Source organism: Triticum dicoccoides, chromosome 5A, assembly GCF_002162155.2.
Source record: "Triticum dicoccoides isolate Atlit2015 ecotype Zavitan chromosome 5A, WEW_v2.0, whole genome shotgun sequence".
In the NCBI taxonomy this organism is placed as follows: domain Eukaryota; kingdom Viridiplantae; phylum Streptophyta; class Magnoliopsida; order Poales; family Poaceae; genus Triticum; species Triticum dicoccoides.
In genome coordinates, this window is record NC_041388.1 from 239,427,167 (window position 1) to 239,440,417 (window position 13,251).

Consider the following 13,251-nt stretch of genomic DNA (forward strand, 5'->3'; position numbering starts at 1 on the left):
TAGCTTTCCAGCCTCCTGGGACCAGGCCACCGCCACCCCCAGCGGTGGTCAGGAGCATTCCGCTCCTCTACCTCCATTGGTTCTACACCTCCCCTGGATCTGCCCCTCTGCCGCTGTGCTCCTCCCTTGCTGTCCTCCACTGCTGCTGTGCTCCTTCCCATGCTGTCCTCCTCTGCTGCTGTGTTCCTCTCCCTTATTATATTGTACTCCCTCCACCCCAAAATAAGTGTCTCAACTATACACTTATTTTAAGACGAAGGGCGTACAATATAACAAGGGAGACAGTTGAAACCGGCCTTAGTAATTGAGTACTGTAAGTTGAGTACTATAGTACCATGTCGACTAGTCCAGCAGTAGTCTAGAGTAGCCACGATTAGTCTATGAGTCTCAACCTCAGCTCGACTCGCAATTCTTGTGTTAAAGACTGCTGAAACCGGCCTTAGTACTTCAGACAAGAACTGAAGATAGTGTTTCATGCTTACACAAAAAGTTGTTACTTTATTGTGTTATAATTATAAGGACAGTGCTTGTTGTGCATCAATTATATTTTGTTTATTCCCTAGATGCATTCCTGTTTTGTTTTATCAAAGGGGTAAGCATTCTGATTTTGATAGCAGCAATAGTGCCCAGAGTTCTGGGGTGTTATATTCATGGTAACAAAGGTGTTAGTAGGGGTTGGATAACAAAATAGCACCAGAAGATTCATAATCAATTCTCAAAATGATTGCAATGATCATGTTAGTACTAACACAGTTTTTACTGTGGACACAGCAACCCTCAAAACCTTTAATAAGCTCCCTGCCAACAAGGAGACATGATCCAGTAACTATTGTGCTCCACAGATCCACAAGGCAAGTTCAGGTCACACTATTTTTTGGCCATTACAGTAGGCCCATCTACAGAGCAAAATGGTTGCAATGAGCAATGTTGAGAGCTTTGCGACGTTCCCAAAACATAGGCACATCCATCTGTTACACGATTTGGAGCCAATGCAAAAAATGTTAGAACCGTCCTAGATGCAAGGGTCAAATCTCCATCCTAATGTACACTTGAGTGTTAATTATTTGGTATTAAATCAGGACCTGAAGTTATAGAACAGAAATGAAGACCAAAGCTTATGCATTAGGAATAAAATCATAAGAACCTGCAAGGTAATAATGCTCGATTCCCCACAACATTATTAAAAAGCACTGAAATCACGATTACCTTATTGGCAAACAGCATATCTAGCTTGGCAGATCTATTAGTAGCAGGACCAGGACCATTTGGAGTCTGAGGATAGCAAGTACGAATTGTTCTCACACTGAAACATGAAAAATTTTCTTAGTACATATGTTAGTAGTTCTACTGTTCTTTTTCAGGGTGTGGGGATGGGGGTTGCATGTTGTAATGACACATACCTGCCAACAGCTGAAAAGATCTTCATAAGATTTTGGTAAGAAGGATCACCAGGAAGATTTTCTGCCACTACAATTCGGGACTACAAGAGAGAGTGAGCCAAATGAATCGGCGTCCATTATCTAATATTACAAAATGGAACAACATATGAATGCAGAAACATTCATGAATACCTGGAACTCCTGCATATCAGATTCAGTAAATGGATGTCGGCGTTTTACTCTTTTTCCATCACCACTAACAACCTACGATGTAAAGGTTTTAAGCAATTACATGAATGTACTATATATGCTAAGAATGTAAGTAAATAGTTGCTGATATTTTACTCCTCTCTACTGAAAGAGAAGACATTGCTAAAAACAACCTGTATGTATCTTTGTAGAATGGGGATTGGATAAACTTACAAGTTTTGACGAGGTACGAAGAGCTGCAGCAAGCATTGGGTTATTATGCACTAAAGCTTTTATTTTCTTGAAGCCAGCAATAACTGATATTGGCACTGCATTCAGTGAAAGAACATGTTACTCACCCGATATCCCCCACATAATGTCAGTTGGAAGATCCTAAATAACATATCCGTATGATTTGGACCAAAGATGCAAGACATACCTTATGACAAATTATGCTTACCAAGTAAGTTAAGCAAATGAAAAACACATCGTTATAGTGCAGCCAATATGAATCAGCGTATCTAAGAGAAAGCATGTCTACATAGAAGAAACATGTTGACTACTGTTTCTGGCAAAGCGAAGCAGCAAGATGAATATAATGCTGTCGTAAATCTTCCATGAAAAATGTCTACTCCCAATACTGTGACTGGATTTGAAGCAACAGACTACTGACACAAACACATCAACAGATCCATCTAAATATATATCCCAAGTTACCAAAAAAGGTAGATCCAGGTATAGATATGCAACTCACCATATCCCTGAGGATCCTTGCTAATAAATCTCATCAGATGTTCCGTAGTGGCCAGGTTTATATCACTGAAATAGTACTCCACCTACAATTTCAAACTATGAAGGTTTAGTGGGCAACCAATAATAACTGGGAAACAAAACACCAAGAGGACACTACCATTTGATGGCTACCCTTGTGTTCTTGAGTAAATTACATGAAACTACCACATTTGGGGCTTGGTTAACGGAATACCACTTTTGAGATTTTTTTTAATCAAAAAACTAGCAGTTCAGGGGCAGAGCATTGTGAATCGCACGGGTAGTTGTCTAATGACACATTGACAAAAGTTTCTGATTGGTGCGGTCAGTCTATCAGTGCCAAGTTGGCAAACAAATCGCCACATGGCGGTGCCGACTCATTTCTCCTTCCCAGACCTCCCTCTCCTCTCTCCCTAGGACAGTCAGCTTCCCCACCGTCTATTAGATAATCACAACACGCACCTTGATGCGAAGCATCCCACCGACATCACCATGGAATCACCGCCAAGCCCAAGTAAACACATGACAAGAGCACGTGCATGAGCTATCAAAACTAAGGTGACTCTACTCCTCCATGAGCTTCCTATGCATTTGAATGAGACATGGCTACTACCTCAATCTGGAACTCTCTGTGTGCTTAGGTACTATGATGATGACACAGAAGAAGTACCAAGGAAGAACCACAACCATAGAACAAGGAATTGAAGAAGAAGCTGAGAATCTCTGAAGAGAACCAAGAAGATAGCCCCTACTAACCATGGAACCTTCAAGCCGCCGAACTCTGTGCACTGCGATGCAACATCTGTTAAGCCCGAAAGTACCCCAGAACCTCCAGGACCCGAAGCCTTCGGACAGCCCTGGAACCTTTGGCCTCCCTGGCGCACAGCTTTGCCCACGTTCTATTAAGCCCAGACCCTCCGGCCTGCCTGCGCGCAATGAGAAAGGGCATGTGCCCATGTACCTTTTTCCCCACCTACTTACCTCTTCATACCTAGACTATATAAACCGTACTCCTTACATCTAGGGTTAGCAAAGGATACAATGAGAGCTTGAGAGAACTTTGCCCAACATACCCTCTCCCCATGGAAACCAAGGCCTCCCTTGTGGAGAAGACTCCATTGGAGTGATCAAGACCTCCATTGGAGAAGATTCCCAAGGTATTCAAGACCTACTCTTCCTTCGGATTTGGGGATGAACTATCCAGGTGTTATTTTCTTTTCTTTGTTTCCTTCTTGGATCTTGAGGTTTCTCTTGTATTGACTTCTGATATGAGAGCATACTTGGTAGTGGATCTTACTTGTGTGTGTTTCCCCTTGCGATTCCATTTGTTTCCCCACTTGTTCTTCGTGTTCCTCCTCGAATCCCTCTCCAATAGTGAAGGCCAGGCCACCCTAACAGCTTGCCCTCTATCATTCGGTCATCATCTCCATCAACAACCAAGGTGACCCAGGTCAATGCGCCCTAAAGCCTCCGGCCCTACCCTCAAAGCCTCTACCTCCCAGAACCTTTGGGCTTGACAGAAACTTGTGGCTACGAGTACATCACGTGGTAGTTGGCCATCTTCGCCGGCTTCGGACCTCGGACGCCTACAACAATCATGACAAGTATCTCTACATCCCCCCTGCACAAGCGCGCACACACACACATCCTTTTTGACACCTTCACCAGAAGCAAGGCCGATAACCTCAGAAGTGTCTACGAGGTATGCGTTTTATCCCACAACTTTACCTTCATTGCCATTAACCTCAGAAGTGTCTACGGGGGTTTGCCCTACATCAAATAACATATATTGCTATACGACCCCGATGAAAACATCTCCAGTACAACACTACACCACATAACAGCATATCTATGATAAGAGATAAGCAGAAAGACATAGGGCCCATATATTATGAGAATCTAAGACAAGGTAGACAAGCCCAACAAACTATGAATCAGAAACCATTCCGCACAAATGAAAAAACACCCATGGTAATAATCTCTAGATCATTATCAACCATCGCAAGTAGGTAAAGATCCCTAACTGCATTATGCACAAAAGATGAAAATGATGAGCATGGTCAATATTTAGCACAAAACTGGGGTTGAAAATTATAAGAAGAATTTGCTGTCTACCAACCACACCCAATGGCCTGCTTTTGTATATTTACCAGTGATAGTCTGAGAGACTGGTAGAAATTAGCAAAGGGGGAAGGTTCTGGAGTTCTGCCAATATATCCCCCCGTTCCCTTCCATGAATCCAGCGTATTTTCAATGTTGGATGCCAATTGCAAACTATCTATTTTTGAAGCAAGCAAGATAAATCAATTTAATGTCTTCAAAATATCCTCGCGCACCTCAACTTTGTCTACCTAAATCCCCTGGAGCTATGCAGTCTGTCTATCTTTAGCAAGGTAATTATCCTGTTATTGAGGTTCGCAGCACATATTGATAGCACGGAACGCAAAAAAATTATGACTGAGGTGGATATAAACACAAACTCTAGGATAAAAGGGGTGTATGTACTTTGTTTCCTTTTCCCTACTGTCGTGTCTTCATTTTATTTTGTGCAGTAGAAATATTTTACTGCAATAACAATCAGAAAGATACAACCAATTTATTTAAAACAGTTGCCAAGAAAACAGATGGAAATGAGTAACCCAATAGTAAATACATAATAAGTAAGAAAATGGAGCCAATCCAAGAAATTTGAACAGATAAGTTGATCAGAAAGGGGACATTTTGATGCACTGAAATGTCCCAATAAGTCAATTCCGAATTCCTACTTAATGAAGAGGAAGAGAGAGCTCCCGCTGGTTACTCGAAAAAGTCACTCCCAGGAAAAAAAATCAGAAGGTATGTATATTACTCACCTCAGCACAATAGCATAATAGTACCATTTAATCCCCTAACCTGACCAGAACAAATCTCGAAAACTACATTATTCACCAGGGATAACTAAACTAGACGCTAGCTGCTACTAACACATCATCATCACAACAGTTGACTGGGCTAAAAACCTATCTCAGTCAAAGATATTCCACTGAGACACGATCTCCTAATAAACATCAACTCGGTCCTAATGTATGTGTTCGATCTAAATCCAATAGCATCTACCGGGCAAGAGACACCCACCTGCTTGGTGATCTTCTGCACCACCTCATCAGTAAGCCCGTCCACCGCCGGCTCAGCAACAGGTGGCGTCGCGCGCTCCATCTCCGGCTCTGGCTCCTCGGCCACAAATGCACCGCCAACCCTCACCGGCGCGAAGAACTCGAACGACGAGGGAGGCAGGGGAGCCGCAAAGAAAGCCGCGCGAGGTGGAGGCGAGGGCACCGCAAACACACGAATCACTGCCGGCGGTGGCTGTGGCGGTGGAACCACCGCCGCGACCCGCGGCACGAATTCCGGCGCCTGCGCGTTGAGGCGGCTGTTGGAGCCGCTCCTCTGGAGACTCCCCGTTCGCTCCGGCGCCTCCACCGCGAACCACCCTACGGCGATCTGGTCGGGCACCTCCTGCTGCGGCATCAGGGCTAGGGTTTGGACGGCGGCGGTAGTAGCACCGATAGCAACCACTATTAGCTAGAGAGCAAGAGCACAACAGTTGAAGCTTCCTCTAGTAGTAATGGCGGCGGTGCAGGCAGAGCTTGGATAGTGACGGAGAAGGGGTTTCTCAAAGGTAGGGTTCCGCTGAGGTCGGGATATATGTACGGCGCTGGCCCTCGCCGGGTTCTTCCGGCGGAGAGGTGGAGACGAGTCAGACGACTGACAGCCTGTTTGATAAACGAATGGTAGTTTGCACAAAGCCTGTTTGGTAAACGCTCGGGCAGAAAAATACTAAGTGGTTGTTTGGATAACTAGTATTTGGAACCAGTTTTAGCTAAATCAGTTTTAGGAGTATTTTTAGGAAAACCAGTTTTAAGTTGTTGTTTTATTAAAACTAGTTTATAGAATACTTTGTTTGGACTGTCTCTTTTGGGTCATCCTCAACCTTGAGAAAGATTCCAAGCTGTTCACATGGGAGGCACCATGCCCAGCACGTCGACCACGGCACATTCCGCAGCTCTCGACATGCCTATCACGAACATGGAGTTGGGCGTGCTTGATCACGTCATGTCCATCAAATTGCTGGCCGATGTTGGGCCTGGTGCATGCGACCGCCGGGGAACTCAGGCGCTACGTCATTGAGCTGCGCCGTGGTGGCCGTGAGCGCCGAGGAGACGGAGGCCATGACAGAGACGCACAACGTGCTGCGTGGGAAGGTGTTGCGCGCGCCGCGCGGTCGACGTGATGGAGGCTGCACTGTTCCTTGCGTCTGACCAGGCCGGGACGCCGGTGGCGACAAGCTGGTCTTCGGCGGCGTCACCACCGCCATCAACCCCACCGTGCTGCTCTCTGTCGGCCTCGTCTTCAGCTGATCTACGCGACGCAAAAGAGCGTGCGAGGTAGGTGTTCTCGAGGCTGAACGGCGTGGGCACGGGACAGAGCTGGACTGCTCGAGTAGCCGCTCCTTGAGGAGGTCCCAGGCCGTCGCTTGCCCCACCTGCTGCTTCACTGACGGTAAGAATGGTGGGCTCGCCGGCGGCACCAACTTGCTGGATTTGCGCACCTCGTTGACGGATGACGGTCGAGCGAGCAGCAGCCGGGGCACTCACACCAGCACCTGGAATCGGAATGCGACCTTGTTGTACTGGACGCTGCACGCCGTCGTTTCCAGCAAAGCCATGTACATCTCATCTCGTCACACACACGACGACCGCAGCGGCGCCGAGCACGCCCACGGTCACAGGAGAAACGCGTCCGTCGTCCTCGCTGAGGAGCAGTCAGGGCACCTGGAACGGGGCTAGCCTTACCCTAGTAGACGTACTTGAACGCTACCCACCAGCGCATGTCTCATGGAAGCTAGAGTCTGATTGAAACGAACGATAAGCTAAACTGGTTTGTAAAAAAACGAGTATTAGTCGTTTTCCCAAATACTCGTTTTCCTGGTTTATGGAAAACCAAGTTTTCCTTATCCTGAGATTTGTTGGATCAACCAAACATAGTTTTAGGCGGTTAGAATCCTGAACGCGAATAGTGCAAATAGGTTTGGCATAAATCCCGTATCCAAACAACCCCTAAGAGTTTGCATAAAAAGGTGTTTATAAAGAAATTAGATATGGGAAGTAGATTTTTACTCTTACAGCGTGTTTGGCAATATTTGGGAAGGAGAATAGGAGTTTAGAGGAGGGAGTTGTGTTGAGACTAGACATGGGATGAGTCATTTTATTCCCAATCCTCTGTTTGGTGCGTGAAAGGAGTTATGTGTGAGAATATGATGAGAAATTGTACTCTCTTATTTGGTTTGTGGGAATTGACATGAGACAAGCAAAGTTAGGATAAAAGGTTAAGATTGGCTCACTAAAACAATTCTCATCCAACTCCCACCCTCTCCCATGTTAATAAAACGATGGGAGTTGGAGTCTCAAATCTCATGCCTATTCCCTTATGATTCTCAATACCTTCAACCAAACAATAGATTTGAAGTCTCGTATCCCTTCATTTTCCATTCCCTAACTCTAATTACCCTCAACCAAACACACTTAGCCTGTTTGGCAAACTAACGGAAGGGGAATGGGAGTTTAACTCTAATTCTCTTTCCCCATCTCAATTACCAGCCCTCCCCAGATAATAGATATGTGGGACTTCTACACGTGAATTCCCCTTCCACTTTCCTATTGAATTCCCATTTCACCTAAACAAACAAAGAAAGAATAAAACTCTCTATGCCTCAAACTCCTATTCCCTCTCTCCAATCCCTTCTTTGGCATATGAAAATTGGTGTGGGATAAAACTCTCCTCACTTAAACTCCCATTTTCTTTCCCACTTAAACTCTCACTGCCTCTAATCAAACAGTAGACTTTTAATCTCCTCACCCCTCAACTCCCATTCCCCATCTCAAAACGTGTTTGGCAAAATTTAGGAAGGGGAATGGGAGTTTAATGTAGGGAGTTGTATTGAGATTAGACATAGGATGAGTCATTTTATTTCCAATCCCTGTTTGGCGCATGATAAAAATTATGTGCGAGAGTTTGAGAAGAAATTGTATTCCCGTGTTTGGTTCATAGGAATTGACAAGGAAATATACAAGGGAAATTAACATAAGTTATGATGAAGGGCTAAGATTGACTCACTAAAACTATTCCCTTCCAACTCCCACCCCCTCCCCGTTAATAAAATGGTGGGAGTTGAAGTCTCAAGTCCCATGACTATTTCCTTATGAACTCCCAATCCCCTCAACCAAACAATAGATTTGAAGTCTCGTACCCCTTCAATTCCCATTCCCTAGCTCTAACTACCCCCAACCAAACACGCTATCAAGGCCGGGCTTGGGTATACCTGGGGTCTGGTGAGATAGGGTGGGAGCCGTCCGATTAGTTTCGAAATTTGTGCTGCAATATGTTGGTGTTGTGGGCACGGTGTATGGATCGAGGATTGCGAGAGATGGGAAAACGGGAGGTGGCAGCAGCCAGGCGGGGTTTAGGATCTATCACTTGGCGCATGTTTGGTTGCCTTTAGGCCTATGCAGCATCTTTTTGGCGCCGCGTTGTTTGGTTGTTTACATATACTATTGAGCTTGCATGACACGTTTCTTAAAGCATTTTTAGGTCTGACTCATTGAAAATATCTTAATCGACAGTTTCCAATGAGTTAAGCCCAACCGATGCTTTGTAGCGCACATGGGTGGCTCGCTAGGAACGTGATTAAGTCGTCCTCTTCCTCCTTCCTATCATGGCGGTACCTCACAATCTACCTCACCTTCCAGCCCATGAACCACTCCTCCGCCTCGCCAGCCGTCGAACTCACCCGCTTGCGCGCCCGATCCGGCCGCTGGGCCCGCCACGGCCGCAATGATCGCTGCGTGCAAGCTAGTCGACGTGCCCGTTGCCGCCGCGCTACATCACCTAGGTGCTGCTCCTCAAGGCGCATCATGCCGCAGGGTAGCTCACTAGAACGCCACCGCCTTATCGGTCGTCGAACTCGCCCGCACGCGCGCCAGATCCGGCCGCTGGGCCCGCCGCGGCCGCAACACTCGCTGCGTGTGAGCTGGCCAAGGCACCCGTCGCCGCCGCGCTACATCACCTGGGTGCTGCTCCTTAAGGAGCATCGCGCTGTGGGGAAGCTCATGGGGGCCGCCGCCACATTGCTCTCCATGGTGGTCCCCCGCGGAGGCGGATGGCGGCGGGCCGGACCGACTCCGACGCCGATGCGACACCTAGGAACAGCCCCGCGCTGCACACCAGGTTATACAGCTTCCTCGGTGCCTCCTCATCCTCCTTTCCATGCTCCTCCTTGCCGCCGATGTTGCCGCCCGCGCCCAAGGCTCGCACATCGTCACGCTCCCCGGCCTAGAGGTCGTCAAAGGCCTCTTTTTTGCCGCTTACTCGTCTTGGATGCGCGCCCGCACCGCCTACCTCGGTCTGTCCATGTGGTTCCTCACCAACGCTTGTGTCGTGTTAATCCTCTGTCTCTGCTGCTTTTGGATCGAGCTCGGGAGAATCAAGCTCGTGCCCAACACCGCCGGCAAAGGCTCAGACGACGTCGAGGTCGGCATCCCGGAGGATTTCCCCATGGTGCTCATACAGATTCCAACCACGAGAAGGAAGTGAGCTGCACAGATATACTCCCTCCGTTCCAAAATAGATGACCCAACTTTGCACTAAAGTTAGTACAAAGTTGAGTCATCTATTTTGGAACGGAGGGAGTAGAACGAATTTCCACTTCACTTCCTATTTTTTCTGTGCCTGAAGGTGAAATCAAGGTTATGGGAATGGTCGTCGAGCGCCCTAGCCGGCCACCTTCCTCTCGACGTCGGAGCCAGGGGCAGCGTGACCGGGTCACGCATGAGTTGAAGCGAGATCGGACAAAGGAAGTAGGACGGCACCTCGGTGGGAGGCGCACTCAACATGTTTGAGGAAATGACCTACCACAGTCCAACAAGGTCGCCGACGTGCTCGGCACTTTTCGTGCCGTCGTCGAGCTTCCAGAAGACTGCTTTGGCTGCTGGTACACCGGCGCCGACGCTCACGCTGTGGTTCCCTCTGTTGTAGTCGCTCTGCACGTACACTACAATCTTCCTCTTCGGTGTAGTTGTTAACTCCTAATCACCATGCATGTATGTAACCAAACATTGGGTGAAAATTGCTTTCCTATGACAAGACCCCATATGCAAGCAACTAAACAACACGCCAATGTCATATTTTACCCTGTATTTTCTAAACCAGGCCCTACTCAGCCTGTCCCTTTTTCTCCTCCCAACCATGCTCGGCTAAGAAAGTAACCAAACACGCCCTTGAGCATGGACTGATGCAGGACCAAGCCCCTTGTGTCTGATTTTCATGAATTCCAGATGTGTTTGAGGATGAACACGATGAGCACATGGGGAAGTTAGGCGTAATTGAGTACACAGGACATCACTACTGCACTTACATCCAAAGTCCTCTGCTAGCCTGCTATACATACTGAACCAATTACTAGAGCTCGCGCACACCAGTTAAATTACCAGGTATTTTCCTTGGTAATGATTCCGATGTTCATGAGAATATGATGCTGCTTAAATTGGATACATTCCAATTACTAGAGCATGCGCATGGACAAGAAAGATGAACATTGGAGTAGGATCAAGCATAGAGACGAAGAACGCGCGAGGGAACAAGAACGGAGTTACCAGTGAAGTTTTCAATACTTTGAAGTTACCATAATGATATATGAGGGCATGGACGAAATATACAAGATAGCCTTTCATAAGTTTCGTCCATAGCTTATTGTAGGTGTTGCGCTTATGTTTAGGCCAGATTCATGTAATTTCAAAATACATTTAAAATGTCGTTTTCAGAGTCTGTGTTAATAGAAAAAAATACTTAGAACATAATTTAATTCCACCTTATCAAGGGTGGACAAAATTCCCCTATGTACCCCCACTTTGATCAGTAAGGTTTTCCTCCTCAATTCGCAATATTCGGATTACAATCTCAGTTTATTGTTTGTTCTTTGTTTGTGTGCAGGAAACAGAGCCTCGTGGTCACGTTGATCGTGCTCCGGGCATGGTCAATAACCACTCAGAGTTGGTTTAGCGATTGCTAATGCGACGTCTTCGCACGTTCATAGTCGGATCGTTAAAGTTGACTTCTACCGAAAACTATAGATGCATCTCATCGAAACATCGGGACACCTTCGCTTCTATCAAGTGGTATCAGATTTTTGAGTTGCTCGGTGAGATTTTACCAGCTTTTCATAGTCTAGATCGTGTCTGCTTTCATACCTACAGTCCACGAAAAAGCCCCAAAAAAATTAGGGTTAGTTCATCATATCCAAACCAATCTGAGCCTTTTGTATAATCTTTAAAGTGTTTTGCTTTGTTGAATTTGCAGTTACATCGTCGTGTCGAGTTATTGGTCTTAGCATCTAGTACTTTAGATTTTTGAGTTTTGTTCACAGGTTGTCACGCCGCCGCCACACCATCTTCATCACCGCTGCCATATACCACCACCGCATATCTGCCGCCAGTCCGAGTCCATATACACCACCATATATATGCCGCCATCACACCAATCCGAGTCCACCTCCAACACATATATGCCACCATCACGCCAATTCGAGTCTAGCTCCAAAGCATATATACCACCAGTCCGAGTTTCACCAGATTCATCTCCGCCACCAGTCCGAGTTCCACCAGATAACATCTCCACCACCAATACTACTCCGAGTTGATTATTCGCTTCTATGTTATTGATTTCTCGATCACATCATACTATGTGTCGTGATCATGTCGGACTCCCCAAGTTTTGTACCACTCGTGGAAGAAAAATGGTTTCAAACTAAAAAACTATGCATGGAAAATTCTGGCTAGACAGTTTTTAGACCATTCATAAACAATTTTGAAATTTTTTGTTGCTGAGCAAAAAAATGGAAAAAAAGTGAAAAGAAAAGTTGAAGAAAAGTGAAAAAAGAGTGAATAAAAAGTGATTCAGAGTGTGCTTCTCCCTTGTTTACGTGGCGCGTCGTGATTTTGTTAGTGTTATAGGCTCGCTTCTTTAGAATGGTCTAGCTTAGGACTAGTAGAGTACCGTCATTGAGTGTTTATTCAACTTTACATTTCTAAATTGATTATTGATGACCTTTTTACTACCATACTGTAAGTTATCCTAGGTCCATGTACAACTACTTTGTGTATTTGACACCACCTGGCAATCGCTCTATCTAAAATTGAGAGTTTTGACTACAACTGTTGCAAATCACCATCTACTACTTGGTAAGAATGGGTAAGAATTTGTGATTCGCTTGACGTACTGTGATTTTCCACCACACCACATCCTATTAGTAGTCTATAGGACCATATTCTTGTGTGTTTCTATTTTTGCTAACCATGACAGGATCACAAGTTGATGAGCTAGACTGGGAGAACATGACGAATAAGGAGCTACATGATAAGTTTCAGCAAATGATGGGTGAACATGTCCAAGACATGATAAACATCTTTGGACAGACCATTGAGAGGATAGATGGCATTGAGAGACAATCGACACCAAGCTGGAGGCCATGTTTAATGAAGTGCTCGCGCGTCTACCACTGCTACTTGTGAGCTGCATTGGGATTTAAGGGTGAAGCAATATAGTAGCGGTCAGTATTTCCCTCAGTGAGAACCAAGGTTATTGAACCAGTAGGAGAACCACGCAAATCATAGTGAACAACAACTGCACACACAAGAGCAAATACTTGCACCCAACACGGGCAAGAGTGTCGTCAACCCCCTTGAACTCGTTACTTGCAAGGATCAAATCTGGTATTGGTAGAGATATAAATGAAAAGTAAAATAAAATAAAGAAAATTGCAGCAAGGTATTTTTGGTTTTTGTAATATGATAAAAGTAGACCCGCGGGCCATAGTTTTCAC

General features: G+C 45.9%; 2 protein-coding genes across 3 annotated transcripts in view; one reads left to right on the forward strand and one right to left on the reverse strand.

Annotated features, from left to right (window-relative positions):
• LOC119300789 (la-related protein 6B-like) overlaps nucleotides 1-6,103 on the reverse strand; it is a 10,205-nt gene extending 4,102 nt beyond the window's left edge. The window contains exons 1-6 of the mRNA XM_037577677.1: nucleotides 5,454-6,103; nucleotides 2,323-2,404; nucleotides 1,803-1,897; nucleotides 1,572-1,643; nucleotides 1,401-1,480; nucleotides 1,207-1,303 (exon numbers count right to left, since the gene is read on the reverse strand). Of these exons, the coding sequence (XP_037433574.1) occupies nucleotides 1,207-1,303; nucleotides 1,401-1,480; nucleotides 1,572-1,643; nucleotides 1,803-1,897; nucleotides 2,323-2,404; nucleotides 5,454-5,846 (819 nt within the window). The 5' untranslated portion in view covers nucleotides 5,847-6,103. The remainder of the gene's footprint in view (nucleotides 1-1,206; nucleotides 1,304-1,400; nucleotides 1,481-1,571; nucleotides 1,644-1,802; nucleotides 1,898-2,322; nucleotides 2,405-5,453) is intronic.
• Nucleotides 6,104-9,032: 2,929 nt separating this feature from the next.
• On the forward strand, nucleotides 9,033-10,543 carry LOC119300790 (probable xyloglucan glycosyltransferase 1). 2 transcript variants are annotated; one of them, XM_037577679.1, is made up of 2 exons: nucleotides 9,033-9,932; nucleotides 10,110-10,543. In XM_037577679.1, exons 1-2 carry the CDS (start codon nucleotides 9,642-9,644, stop codon nucleotides 10,209-10,211), a joined length of 393 nt encoding a protein of 130 aa, XP_037433576.1. In that variant the 5' UTR covers nucleotides 9,033-9,641; the 3' UTR covers nucleotides 10,212-10,543. The 2 variants fall into 2 exon arrangements, with proteins under 2 accessions (XP_037433576.1, XP_037433575.1); XM_037577678.1 differs by having other exon boundaries at nucleotides 9,033-9,602.
• The last annotated feature ends 2,708 nt before the right edge of the window (nucleotides 10,544-13,251 follow it).

Bases quoted from the DNA above. Each gene is read 5' to 3' on its own strand.
- LOC119300790 (XM_037577678.1), top strand. From the start codon at position 9,128: ATGAACCACTCCTCCGCCTCGCCAGCCGTCGAACTCACCCGCTTGCGC. The intron at 9,603-10,109 runs GTTATACAGCTT...CTGTGCCTGAAG, and splicing joins AGCCCCGCGCTGCACACCAG to GTGAAATCAAGGTTATGGGA.